The sequence below is a fragment of the Excalfactoria chinensis genome, chromosome Z (assembly GCF_039878825.1).
Source record: "Excalfactoria chinensis isolate bCotChi1 chromosome Z, bCotChi1.hap2, whole genome shotgun sequence".
NCBI lineage: Eukaryota > Metazoa > Chordata > Aves > Galliformes > Phasianidae > Excalfactoria > Excalfactoria chinensis.
The window spans coordinates 43366026-43379444 of record NC_092857.1 but is presented as its reverse complement, the minus strand read 5'-3'; the positions used below and the strand labels follow the sequence as shown (position 1 = coordinate 43379444).

The window sequence follows — 13419 nt, the reverse complement described above, 5'->3', positions numbered from 1 at the left end:
AAGGGTTTTGCCTGCAGAATAGTTTGAAAGATTGATTGTGATTGATATGTGATCTCAGGAAATCTCATGCTTACAAGGAAAACCTCTTTGGAAGTCCTTGGTCAGATCAACAGTATTAACTGCTGCTGGCAGTATGATACACTTAGTGTGCTGTTAAAATGGAGAGGTGGGTCATTATAAATGTCACAGTTTGAATGTAAAGATTGTAAAGGTATGAAATTTGATGAAGTTGTGAGCCACAAAAAACTGCATGCAGCCTGGACATGTCCCCCTCCCAAGTAAAAGCAATCCAACTCTCTCATTTACTGGCAAGGGTTTTGCTTTCCTACTTTGTACCTTTCATCAGGAGAAGCATGTAGGCTCAACATACTGCGTGTGCTGGCATAGGAGCAAGAAATGGCAAGGAGTGAGATTTTCGTTCACTTGGAATGGCTTCAAGCCAAATCATTTATCAGAGGGTGGGCTGAAGGAAGTTGCCGAGCTCTGTGTAGGATCCTAGCCACATCACAGGCTGGTAACTTTGAAGGAACTGAGGAAACTGTATTGCATGGCTGACTTTGTTAGTTTGCTACGGTGGTGGTTCTTCCCTCTGGAAGCTCAGACAAAGAGCCTGTTAGTAGCTGCAGTATGTCTTTCATAGTTTTGCTCTATGGTGGTAGTTTAAAAGTAAAGAATTGGAACCTGAGCCCTTGGAGCTGTTCATTTTTCTAATTAATTTTGAATCATGGTTGATTAAAGCATTGGAGGCTTTCCTTATTTAAGATAGAAGCTGTGATAATCAAACACAGCCACCTCAGACTTCTTTCATCTGGTATAGCAAATTCCTGTAGATTTTCTCAGCTGACAATCTTACTGCAGTGTTTGGAGATTCTGATGACTTGTTCTGTTTCTGCTTGACTCTGCCTTAGTGAATTCACTGCAGTATTTGGCCACAAAGATGATTTTTAGGATCCATCAGCTCATTAAATGAATTGATACATGAACTTGTAGATGAATATAGACTGAAAATGACTGAATCTCTGTAGATATTCTCTACATAGAGAACCTGACAGATGTAATAGTCCCACCAGACATTGTAACAACACCTGGCAGTATAGCCAAGCAGCTACCCATACAAGTTATTCTGGTTTGATATTTTGGGTAGTGGGTCAGTAGGAGCTTATCGTAAATGCTCTGATGGAAGTCCTCATCCAGAGCAGTTGTTGGTGAATGACTTTGCTGTTTACTTCATTATAGCCCATGTTCTTATCTTTGCTTTTACACCTTAACAAAGTAATGGGATTGTCCTGAAGTAGATCCCTGCATTAGTTGGTTTAGGTGGCAAACCAAAGATTTCTTTGGGTGCTGTTTGCTGTGTATATACAAGATCATTTTGAAAACTGCTAGCTTATCCTTCAGTCTCAGCAGCACTGCGTGTTGATTTCAGACTGAAACCCATTCCTTCTATCAGATAAAACTTTCTTGCTGCTGTTGGATCTCAGAGAATGAGCCGTATTACATGAGAAATGTTGCTAGAAGTGGGAAAGTTGGGACAACATTGCTAGGACAGTTGGGACAGTGTTTCTTCTTGGTGACTTTGTTCATTGCTTCAAACTAGAGAGGTTCTTTACTGTCAGATGATGTTAGAGCCTTACATTCCAGAACAAGCAAAACAGTTATTTTAATATTCTCAAAAGCAAACATTTTTCAGCACTTTGAAGGGCTGCTAACTGCCATGGTGTGGCACAAATCTGAAATACTGCAAGAGCAACTATTTCAATTGGTGTGAGGGTTGTTCTCCAAGCAGAACTTGAATCACTAAAGATTATCCCTAACCTCAAGAGATAAGAAAGTTAACATAAAGGCCATTTGTTAGCTTGTTAACATGCTTGCATTACAAGCATGGTAATGAAAATGAGTGGAATTTTAAAAGAGAATCCCAAATGGAGTAATATAAAGAGAGTTATAGTTGTGATAAAAACATTAGACTTTTTGATTTGGATTTGAATAAAGCATTCCTTACATAATACAGATTTTATAAAGCATAGGTTTTAGTCCTTAGCGGAGGTTAGAAGCCAGGAGAATAAACCTACTTCTTGAGAGTATCTGTTGTTTTGAGAGGGAACTTAAAGTTTGCATTTAACAATACTAGTAAAATCTTTGAGTAGTAGTAAGCATGACATAAGGCCACACATCTTAGGGTTTATAGTTCACGTTGTATTCTGTAGTTGTAGGAATTAATAAAATGTGGTGTTGGCTCTGGAAGATGATATGAGGAGAAGAGGCTCATTTTAAAAAGTCTAAAGGAAATAATATGGAGAAAATGTAGAAAGAATACATGTACTAAGAAAAAAGAAACCTTAGTAGTAGAAGCAAGGAAGTAACATTAAGAAATCTGCAGGAAGAAAAACTTAAGTTAAAGTAGATGCTTGGCAGAAATATTTGGAAAGAATCTGGTGCTAGAAGTAAAGGTGCTGTGTTGCACTTCTTACTTTGGTGGCTGTATTATAAAATACTGGTTGCAGACATAAATTGGCTAGGAGACCTGATCCCTCTTAAGACTCCAGACATACACTGAATAGGAAAAAGCATGGTTGCTTAGAAATAAGGTATGGTTGGGTTTTTTTGGATCACACTTGCTTTGTATAAGCAGTGTGGTTAGGAAGGTGTGTTGATAGGTGCCTCCAGAGCTGGCTGGTAGAAAGGGGAAGCTCCTGTCCTTTCTGAGGCTGTAGTGTGCTGGAGTCATCCCAATGATTAGAAAAAACACAGGATGAGAGAAGTTGAGAAGGTTCTAAGGTACTGATTGACCACTTGTAATGAAGTAGAGCTAATGCGTATTTGTGCTGAACGCAGAAGTGAAGTGTCCCTCTGAGAAATAATCCACCAAGATAATGAAACGAGCCTTCAGTTATTTGTAACCAGAGTATTTTGGACTGCCAAGAAAATTAAAGTCACTCCTCTGACAACAGGTCATCTGCAGAATTATCTGACCTGGTCTGGACACAATGAAGAAGAAGCAACAGGTTGTGCTAAGGGAATTTACTGTCATATTTCACGTTTGTTTATGCTGTGTTGTGCTTTTTTTTTTTTTTTTTTTTTTTTTTTTTTCCCCAACTAGTTAAGAGCAGCAGGAATGCCAGAAGAGCCTCCTTAGTTTGCATAGCTGTGTTAGTTGAGAATGGTGTCCTGCAGGACTTTACTCAAAATGGTCTAAATTTTACGAACTGTATCTAAATTTAGGTTTTGTCTCTGTGTTGTCTCTCTTTCCAGTTCTGACATACAAACTTCCTGTTAATTTAAGAGTTGCTCCAGAAAAGATGTTTGCCCCATGAATTTGCACAGCTGTAAGGAGAGGCAGCCTTACTGAGCTACTTTACAAATGCCTGATCTGTTCTCTGTTGTCCTTTTGTTTTTATTTTCTTTTTTTCTTTTAATGGTGATATGTTATCTGCTTTTTAACTTTCTTCTTTATCCTTTTATTTGCAGTGATGTGGTTGCATGACCTGCAGCATTATTATAACAGGGACTGTTCAGTGCATGACTTGCTTTTCTGTCCAGACTGCATAACCAAAACTTAACCAGTTCTGCACTTACGGGCATCTGATTTCAAAGGGAGATCTACTTGCAGAGAAGCTTGCCATCTTGGGGAGTGGCTTTCCCATTTCCCGCTTCCATTTTCTCTTTCTCTTCACAAAAAGTCTCCTATGGCACTAAAAGAGCGGATATCCAGTATTCAGAACTCTACAGGAGGCGTTCTGCAAACTGACAGAGCACTGTCAGCTCTACATTTACTTCTGTCTGTCCATTTAATTCTGATTGATTAACAGCATTAACACACAGACTTCCTGCAACATTTGCATACTCTGAACTATAAAAGTTTAGTCTTAACGAGTTCCTAAAAATGCCTTTTGGTGACTCCTAAAACTTTAAAGCACCTGCACCCTTAAAGGATATACCTTGAATCTTTTAATTTACTTAAAGTGAAGCCAAGGAGGTGTGTTACCAGGAGGAGCGGCTGCTTGGCCAGCCCATCTTCCTTAGGAAGCCGAGCAAGGTTCATCAGATAAACTCTGAGACAGGCAAACGACTGTGCAGTCCTGTGTTCACAGATACTGCCTGCTTCCTTACTATGTATATACGCAGTAGATTGTGGCTGTTGTATTTTTCTCTATATATTTTAGCTGTGTTGTCTGTTTCTTTCAGAAACTTCTTATTTCCACTCTGTGTACAATTGTTAAACAATCCAAGGAAAGTACGTGAATGGGGATAACCACGAAAGCTGGCCACACTTTCAGTATTATGCAGATTGTCCTTGACAGTTTATAATTTGGGTTGTTTATATTTTACCTGTACTATTCTTTTTTTCCTCTCATTATTGCAGTCTTAGCTATTTCATTTCCAATTGCACTAGTTTGGCTGTTTCTTTGTATTACGAATTTTAGCTATAAGATTTTTGCAATATTTAGACGGTATAACTCAAAGTGCTTCATGCTGCCTTTATTAATTTTTAAAAGCTGCTTATTTAATATTTTTAAATATCTGCACATTTGTACTACTGTATCTTCGTTCTGTGCTGGACGCCCAGTACTGGCAAGAGCCAGAAGGCAAGGGAGTACTGTCGTGGTGTAAGTTAGGGTGTTTGTTGTGTAGCAGTCGTAGCATGTAACGGGTTGGATGAGCCCACAGGGCCTTCCACAGCATCTGAAAAGAATCCGAAGAAAACCATACGTTTGTTCGGTTGAAGTCCAGTTCTTGAGAAACCCCATTCTTGCTCACTTGGATCTTAATCCTGCAAAAATATATGCATGTGCTTACTCCAGGAATAGTTTTGCTTATTCAGGCAGTAGTGTATCGGTGAGCCCTGTTTTCCACCTGAGCACCCCTATATTGGAGACATGGTGTGTCTGTCAGCCCCTGCAGGCACCCAGGGCCTTGAAAGGCCGTGCCCCCACATTGGGACGCCTGAGGCGCTCGGCCCTCACAGCCCCCTGTGCTGGGACACCTGAGGTGCTCGGCCCTCAGGCACTGTGCCCGCTGCAGCAGAGGCATCGTGCCAGGAGAGCAGGCAGAGCTTGTCCCCATGCCACCTCAGCAGGGAACAGCCAGTTGGGCTGCAGCAGGCCCTGCAGGAGTCGGAGGGCCAGCATGAGGATCCCAGTGAGAAGTGTGTGCCGGGTTCCATGCCAGACACCATAGGAGACCGGGAGCCTGCGGCTGACAGCCCAGCGGGACTCCCACATGGGGATATGTCTTTCCTGGTCCACCGGGACCTGGGGCAGTGACGTCTGATGTGACCTGCAGGACAGATCAGGGCTGTGACGTGTCATGCATTCCTGCAGCGGTGCCAGCGGCACTTCCATCAGACTGAGCCTAGCAGAGCTTAAGAGTTTTCATCTCTCCAGGTCCTAGCCGTCAATCCCTCATTCTGTGTCAGGGCAAGCTTTATAGAAAAACCTCCTTTCTGTTGTGTGTGAGGCATAGTTTGTTTCCCATCGCCAGCGCAGCTTCTGTTGGGCACGCCCTTCTCCAGGCCAAGCTGGGTGCGGGGCCGGGGCAGCCCTGCGCAGGGTGTGCGGGGATAGCTGTTTGTCACACCTGCCTGCAAGGGCGTCCCAAGCTGAAGCTAAGCTGTACCTCATTTCTCCATGTGGTCTGTGCAGTTAGAAACTACATATCAGTTGTTCTTGAGCCTGAAGACATTTATATGTAACTGTGTTTAGCTTGACAAGGCGTGTTGGAGTTCACTGAAGCGTGAGGTGGCTCTCAGCGTTCAGCTGATGGAGTGGTGCCATGACTCTGCCGTGACCGCGAGCCTGCAGCTCAGAGGGGAGCTCCAGCACGTCTCTGGTGTACTAACTTCATTTACACTGTGTAGAAACTCTTCTACTTCCTTCATAGCAGCTTGTTTGACAGTCCCAAATTAAGTGTTGACCAATTATCAAAGTAACTGTTTGTGAAGTTGACAGTGACATATTTTCTGTAAAGTAATGGATTTGTAGAGTGTCAAAGCATAAATTTCCCATTTCGGTTCATCTATGAGTTGTGTAACTACCAGATTGTCATGGTAGCAGTATTAATATACATATTTGTACATAGAACAAAAAGAACAAAAACAAAACAAAAACAGAAATACCTGGTAATGGTCATTAGAATCAAAAGGTTTAATATTTTTTCCCAGTCAAATACACTAATGCTTCCAAGGTTACAGAAGAGTGTACAGTTGTTAAACAAGTTGTAAATAAAGGCTTATATAAAATAAAAGTGCTTGTTTTGCCTTTCTTTGGTACTGAGTTACTGAAACTGAGGCCAGCACACAGTTCATGATCAAGTTACTGAAGTGGTGTTTGCAGTAAGTGATGACGGGTGCTGGTAGCAACCTTTATACTCAGTGCTTAGCATGGACCTCAGCAGAGTGGGAAGAATGCGGATAATGTGGCCTTTGCCTTTGAAGAGCACTTACAGTCAGCCACTGCAGAACAAACTACCTGCATGCTTTGCTTCTGGGAAGACCAAGGCTGACCTGCTGATGTAACAGGACTTTGTCTTGCTGATGGAAGTTTAGCTCTAGAGATAACAAAGCATGGAAAAAAAAAAAAAAACAAAACAAAACTCTCTGCTGATGTGGATGGGAACAATTATCCTTCCCTTTTGCATTAATAAACAGCCTAGCTCTTCAGGGTGGGAGTGCTGAGGAAGGGGGACCAGGCAAGCAGTGTTGGATGTGACTGAATATTGATTGCAAAATGGAGGACAACAGCTAGCAAGAGAGATGGGGCCCATCATGTGTGATGCTGAGGCTGAGAAGAATATGCAGAGACCCTGAAGCCTCCTGCAACAGCAACAGGTTGGTCCTTGCGCTGCAGCAAGGGAGAAAGACCACTGGTGAGGGTAGGGGCACTGGATGAAGGGCTGGACGCAGGGGAAAGGAGACAAGCCCCCAAAGTGGAGTCCAGCTTTCCTGAGCCTTGGGCAGTGTGAGCTGGAGGCAGAGAGCTGTTAGAGCCTCATCATGGACTGGGCTGACAGCAGAGGTGCTGTGTGTGACCACTGCAAGGTTTCTTGGAGATGTGAAGGTCAAAGGCAGACTTGGCTGTAGTCGTGATGTAGTGGAGTTCATGATCCCCTGGAGGAGAGTGCACAGAAAGCTCATGGCCCAGGATCTGGCTTTTCAAAGAGTTGCTTGGTAAAGTTATGTGGGTTGAAGCCCTGGAGGAATGAGGGGCGCGAGAAAGTTCTTTAATGATCAAGGATCATCTCATCTAAGAGCACTGCATCCCCATGAGTGAGAAGTCAGGCAAAAATGTCAGGAGATCTGCATGAACAAGCAAAGATCGCTCGGCTGGACTCAGACACCAAAAAAAAAGTGCCCAGAGGGTGGAAGTAAGGAAAGGTAAGATGGAAGGAGCACAGAGCATCCAGGGCTGGAGTTAGGAGGGCTAAAACCCATTTGGAACTGAGTCTAGTGAGGGAAGGCAAGAAGAGCTTGTCACACTACATCTATGACAGAAGGTACACTGGGGAAAACATGGGCCCATTACTGAAGAAGGACCTGCTAAAACAGGGAAAGGGGTGAGATACTTTCTTTGCCTCGACAAGATTGACCCTCAGGAATCCTTGGTTCCAGAGGCCAGTCTGAAGGGCTGGAGAAAGGAAGATGTATCTTTGCTGGAAGAGGATCAGGTCAGGAGATTGAGCAAATTGTGCCACGGGTCCTGATGGGGTGTACCCTACGAGTGCTGAGGAGCTGGCAGATGTGATTGCAAGGCCATGCTAGATAATGTTTTCTTGACAATGGCAGCTGGCTGGAGGTGTAAGACCTTTGGTGAAAACTCGAGCCAGCAGCTACACTTTTCCTTTACATTTCTCCTTTTGCATTTCCCCAACAGCCTTTGAGGACAAAATGAGTTGGAGTCAGCTGCATGAAACAAAGCTCAGATGGGCCAGGGTAAAGGACTGGAGAGGTAGCAGGGCACCCCCTTCACTTCTTTCCTCACAGGGAAACACCTCTGCACCGCAAAATGCCTGCACCGATGACATGCGCTTACGGCATCAAGTTCAGAAGTTGCTTAGAACACGACTCCATGTCTACAGGAAAGGCTTTGCAGAGCTGGAGAGCAGAGAGGAAGGAAGCCCAGCTCCTTCCCCAGAACACTTGAGCCATCTCCAAAACAGCCCACATCACCAACCCCACACCCCAGCCCCCAGGGGTTAGTGAAGGCAGTCAGCACTTTGCTGGCAAAGTTAAAGAGGAGGTGGATGGGAAGCTAAAACATGTTTTCATTCTGTTTGTCATGCTGTGTTGTGTAAATGTCTTTCTTTGACATTGTACCACAGATTTAAAAACAAACAAACAAACAAACAAAAAACAAAAAACAGAAAACTGAAACAAAACAAAACGCTCTTGATTAAAGCAGGTCATGGGAGTTTAGAACACGTCCTGATTAGAAGATGGCGGAACTCCAAGCTGCCATCAGACACAGCTTGCTGACTTGCTCCCCTTGCACCATAAAATAAGCCTACGTATCTCAGCTGCTGTCTACATTGGTAATGGAAATGCCCTCCACCTGCCCCAGATGCACTCATCTGCAGTCTTGCTTGCTCCAGACCAGCATCTAGATGAGCTGGTTCCTTGCCAGCAGTGTGAGGGATGCTGTGTGCCACTGCTGAAAGCTTAGTGCAGTGGCACAGGCACAACTTGGCCTGGCCCAGCAAGGTGCTGCTGCCCAGATTACAAAGCTGCACTGTAAGGAAGCACATGTTCACTCAAAACTTTAGTGAGCATTTCCACCAGTTTGTAGAAGGGACCCCAAGGATTATCAGGTTCCAGATCCCAGCTGCAGGCAGGGCTGCCAACCGCTATACCAAGTACTAGGTCAGGTTGTCCAGGGCCCCATCCAACCTGGCCTTAAACACCTTCAGGGATGGGGCATCCACCTCTCTGGGCAGCCTGCTGCAGCACTTCACCACCCTCTGAGTTGAAAGCTGCCCTGACACCTCATCTAAATCTTGCCTCCTTTAATTGAAACCATTCCCCTTTGTCCTATCACTATAAACCCATGTAAAAAGTTGATTTTCTTCATGTTTATAATCTCTTTTTAAATAGTGGAAGGCTGCCAGTGAGGTCTCCTCACATCCTTCTCCAGGCTGAACAAGCCCAGCTCCCTCAGCCTGTATTCAGAGGGGAGGTGCTGAAGCTCAAGGAGCATCTTCGTGGCCTACTTTGGGCAATCTCCAAAAGCTCCGCATCTTTCCCATATTGGGGGCCCCAGATCTGGATGAAGTACTCAAGTGAGGCCTCACAAGGGCAGAGAGGGACAATCCCCTTCCTCTCCCTGCTGCCACCCCTCTGCTGATGCAGCCCAGGCCTTCTGGGCCACAAGCACACTCTGCTGGCTCATGTCAAAGTTTCAGACTCCCAGGTCCTTCTTGGCAGGGCTGCTCCTAATGAGCTTCCCCAGTTCACACTCATCTCTGGGACTGCCTCAGCACAAGTGCAGCACATTGCACTCGGCCTCGTTTAACTACACCTGGGTCCCTCCAGATAGCAGCCCTTCTACCATGTCAAGTGTTATTGCTCATCATGGAGCCATCAGCAAACTTGCTGAGGGTGCACTCAATCCACATCACCGATAGAAATGCCAAAGAGCGCTGGTCCCAGGACAAACCCCTGGCAAATGCCACTCATCACCAGCCTCCACCTGGACACAGAGCTACTGACCACAGCAACACTCTGGCTGCAGCCTTCCAACCAATTCTCTACTCACTGGAACGCCCACCCTTCAAATCCATCTCACTGCAATTCAGAAATAAGGGGTCTATGCATGATAGTGATGGGTGAGCACACATACGGGCTCCACTGGACTCCAAGCATACTCTCTGGCCTGAGATGGCGAGGAGTGACTGAAACTGTTTTCTTCTAACCCACTGGTTATGGGCAATGCCTAAGCATACCTTTAACTGCAAGTCACCATATGCTCTGCTTCTGAACACGGATGGTATTGGTTTGCATCCCCTAAGCAGAGTTCAGAAACGACGGCAACGTGAACAGATGCAGTCAGGGTTCACGCTGAGGAGAGTCTGCTCTACACCTATTTGTCTTTCTCTGATGCAAAGTTGGATCCACCTACCTGCGGGCAGGCTGGGATTGCAGCCTTCTTCATCTGCCACAGTGCGAGTTGCCAATCCCCAGCACTTCTACATGAACTGACTTTGTGTACAGCCACAATTAAGGATGGCTACAGAAAATTCCGGAGCAGAACCGTCTGCATAAAGCATCAAAGAAAATCAACCCAACAACAGTCTTGAAAATGCTTTATTGAACCGTGTGTCTTACTGTAATGTGCAGAAGATGTGGTTGTAAAGACTACAGCTCGAAAATCTTTTGAAAATCCTCAACAATCAATCAAAAAATAAAATAAAGTCGGGGTAACCTTAGGGATAACCAGAGTCCGCAGGTAAAAGTTTCCCTTGAGACACTTTTCTTTTGCAGAGACTAGAAGGAAGCAAAGCTCGTACTTCTCTAGGGGGGAACAATCAGGATTTGAGGATTTACAAAAAACAACAACAAAAAAAAAGGTGAGTTGAAGTCAGTGTTGGGGGGATGCTTCTTTTGCTGCAGCAGGTTGGGGTTAGCACACATGTCGCAGTTCTGCTGAGAACACGGCCCGGCGTTCACATCTGTATGTTTACTCTAATGCTAGCAGCGCTGCAGAGATGGGTGGACAGACAAGAGAGGGAGGGGGGAGGTGAGAAAGTCTGGGAAGACACCATCATAAGATAAGCCTGGGCTTTCTTCATTGTTGGTTTGTGTTGTTTTTTTTTAAGTATCGGAAGCTGTGTGCACTTCTGTTCTTACCATCCTAACTTTACGTTTAGAGAAACAAACAAAACAAAACAGGAAAGCAAGCCGAAACCAAACACACTCTTCCTGTCCCTGCCTCGGTGCCATTACAGACGCAGATGCATAGAACACTGTGCTTTCTTTTTGTTGAAGCTGGGAAGGTGAGCGTTATAGGCATACAGGTGGCACAATTCCACTAAAAGGCTATTAAAACTTCGTTTTTTTTGTGTTGTTTTTCTGTTTTTGTTTTTTTTCTTTTACACCAGCAAAAGTAACCGAAATAAACAATAAATAGAAGGTGCTGAAGTTAGCAGTAATAATTTCTTTGCAATCCGGGGATCCAAATCCTCAAGCTCTCCTGATACTACCAGGTCTCTGCAAACTATGAAGCAAATACATAAATAACTGAAAACATGAGCCAGGCTGTGAAAGGCTTTTTAAACTAAGACAACATGATCCAGGTTAACCTTTTTTTTTTTTTTTTTTTTTTTTTTTTCCCTCCCCTTTCAAAACCACAGTGAATATATCAATCATCTACACCTGAACAAAACATGTTTAACAATAAGGAAATTAACAACCACAAAAAACAAACTTTAAACAAAAAGCGAACACCGTTTGATTTCGGGGCACACAAAGCCCTCTGCAGTAGCTTCCAGCAGTGGCCCTTATTGTTTTGCCTCCTACAGATGCATACTAACGCAGTTCAGCTCCATGCTGCATGATGGCCGACAGGGCAACAAAGTGATGAGAACACAGCACAATGCCACACCCTGCTCACGACAGTACGACCCATTGCAGCTTCCATCCTGTGCGGGAACAGCACGTAAGATGCCATTGGGTCAGGTATTATTCAAAATCTACTTTGCGGCTGTGGACCACGCTTAACCTTTTTGTTGAGTAACCTCTGAATGATGGGACAGCTTTGGGTTTCATAGTTTTACTTCCTTGTATTTAAAATCTTTAAATGACAAGGTCACTAAAACTCATGCACGCTGCAAAAAACGTCATGCAGTAGTTAAGGTAAACCATCCAAGCATTTTTTATTCATTAATATTCATAAATACACACAGCAGCTTCATTAGAGATTTTTCATTTTTGTGTTGTTTTTGTTTTTTTTTTCCTCTTCAGTTTGAATGTGGAGTATTAGGAGAGCCTTTTGCATGTCAAGGTACAGGACACAGAGCCTTTTGCTCCGCACCGCAACCTACATTTACCTGCTAGAAGTAAAAATTAGTTAAGTGGAAATGATTATCATATATATCTTTTCTCTCTTTCTTTTTAATGTACACAACGTAACAAGAGTGACAGACCTGAAATTACAATCACCAAAACAAACCCAAGATAGTTGTTGTCCACTTTCATTGGCAAATACAGCACAGAGGACATTGTCTGCAAAGTGGGATGTCATCAAAGAGGAGGTGGAGGAGGCTCGTTTCCTTTATTACTCTCTTTTAAATTTAGGTTTTCTAAAGCAACATCTAGAGGCATAATATCTACACAGCCCATAGCACCAAAATCGGCAATCTCCCCCCTCTCATCCTCATCTGAGGAGGAACTTTCTTCTTGCATCAAAGTGGACAGTAGAAGCTCTTGAACAAACAGGCTGCGGTCCGCCCGCTCGCTTTCCATTGACTGACGCTCTGCTTCCGACATCTTCGGATCATTCAACCTGTATGGCAGCAGGAAAAGGAGACAGGCAGTCGGTGAGAGCCCGCTCCTCTGACAACACTTTGACACGTGCTGGAAGGCCCTCAGAATCCCATCCCTCAGGACACCGCTGTTGGCCTTCCCACACACACGGCTCTGCACACCTCTGGCAAACAACCCCCTGCCCCGTCAACAGCCTTCACCGGAACGCAGCCTAAAGATGAAGGAAAATACAAAACTACACACAAGAGTCCCTGCTCCTTAAAGGAGTCCTTTAGGGAGGGTTGATGGCATTTCCCACATAGCCATTAGGGGCCAGGTCAACTTCTAGGTTTACATATGCCGCAGAATACATCGCTCTGTGTGTGCTACCTACGGATTCCCACCCAACAATACAATATTCACCGTCCAAACAAAGCAGACTACGTTAAGAGATTTGATGAGGGATCTGACAGAAGTCCCCTGCCTGGGGTAGCTTAAGCAGCCAGAACTCAAAACTAGCCTTCTTTTTAAGGCCTGCAGAAATCCATACTCACACCTAACTGTTTAAATACATTCACCTCTTAAATACATTCCCAGGTGCAGAAAGAAAATACACAATGCAGCTGTGAGACTCTCTTCTTTCTGCAACCTTTAGGGCACTAAAGGACATTTCTGCAGCCAGCTCTCAAATTTGGCTTTCCAAAAGCAGAGTAATTCCCTTCAGGTCACCTACGAACTGCTACTCTTGGATATCAAATTACTACTAGAAATGTCAATTACACAAGTTCTAATGAACATTTTACGCCTTCAAACACGAACACCCAATTGCATATAAAAACAAGTGGAAAACCCCCAAGCACGTTTCTTACAATCACAAAGTTCCACTGTAATAGTTTCACTGTACTCTGACTCCAGCAGGACCAAGAAAGAGTGTAATGATAAGAGAGATATACTGAAGAAAGTAGACA

At 44.2% G+C, this 13419-nt stretch overlaps 2 protein-coding genes across 4 annotated transcripts in view; one reads left to right on the top strand and one right to left on the bottom strand.

The window, feature by feature from the left end:
- Nucleotides 1–6078, top strand: part of LOC140264654 (protein Hook homolog 3) — an 83767-nt gene extending 77689 nt beyond the window's left edge. The window contains exon 24 of the mRNA XM_072360563.1: nucleotides 3469–6078. The gene's annotated coding sequence lies outside the window, so the exon portion shown is untranslated. The remainder of the gene's footprint in view (nucleotides 1–3468) is intronic.
- A 4199-nt stretch (nucleotides 6079–10277) lies between these two features.
- Nucleotides 10278–13419, bottom strand: part of KCMF1 (potassium channel modulatory factor 1) — a 55133-nt gene continuing 51991 nt past the window's right edge. For all 3 annotated transcript variants that reach the window (XM_072360484.1, XM_072360485.1, XM_072360486.1), the window contains exon 7: nucleotides 10278–12491. In XM_072360484.1, coding sequence (XP_072216585.1) covers nucleotides 12230–12491 — 262 coding nt within the window. In that variant the 3' untranslated portion in view covers nucleotides 10278–12229. The remainder of the gene's footprint in view (nucleotides 12492–13419) is intronic.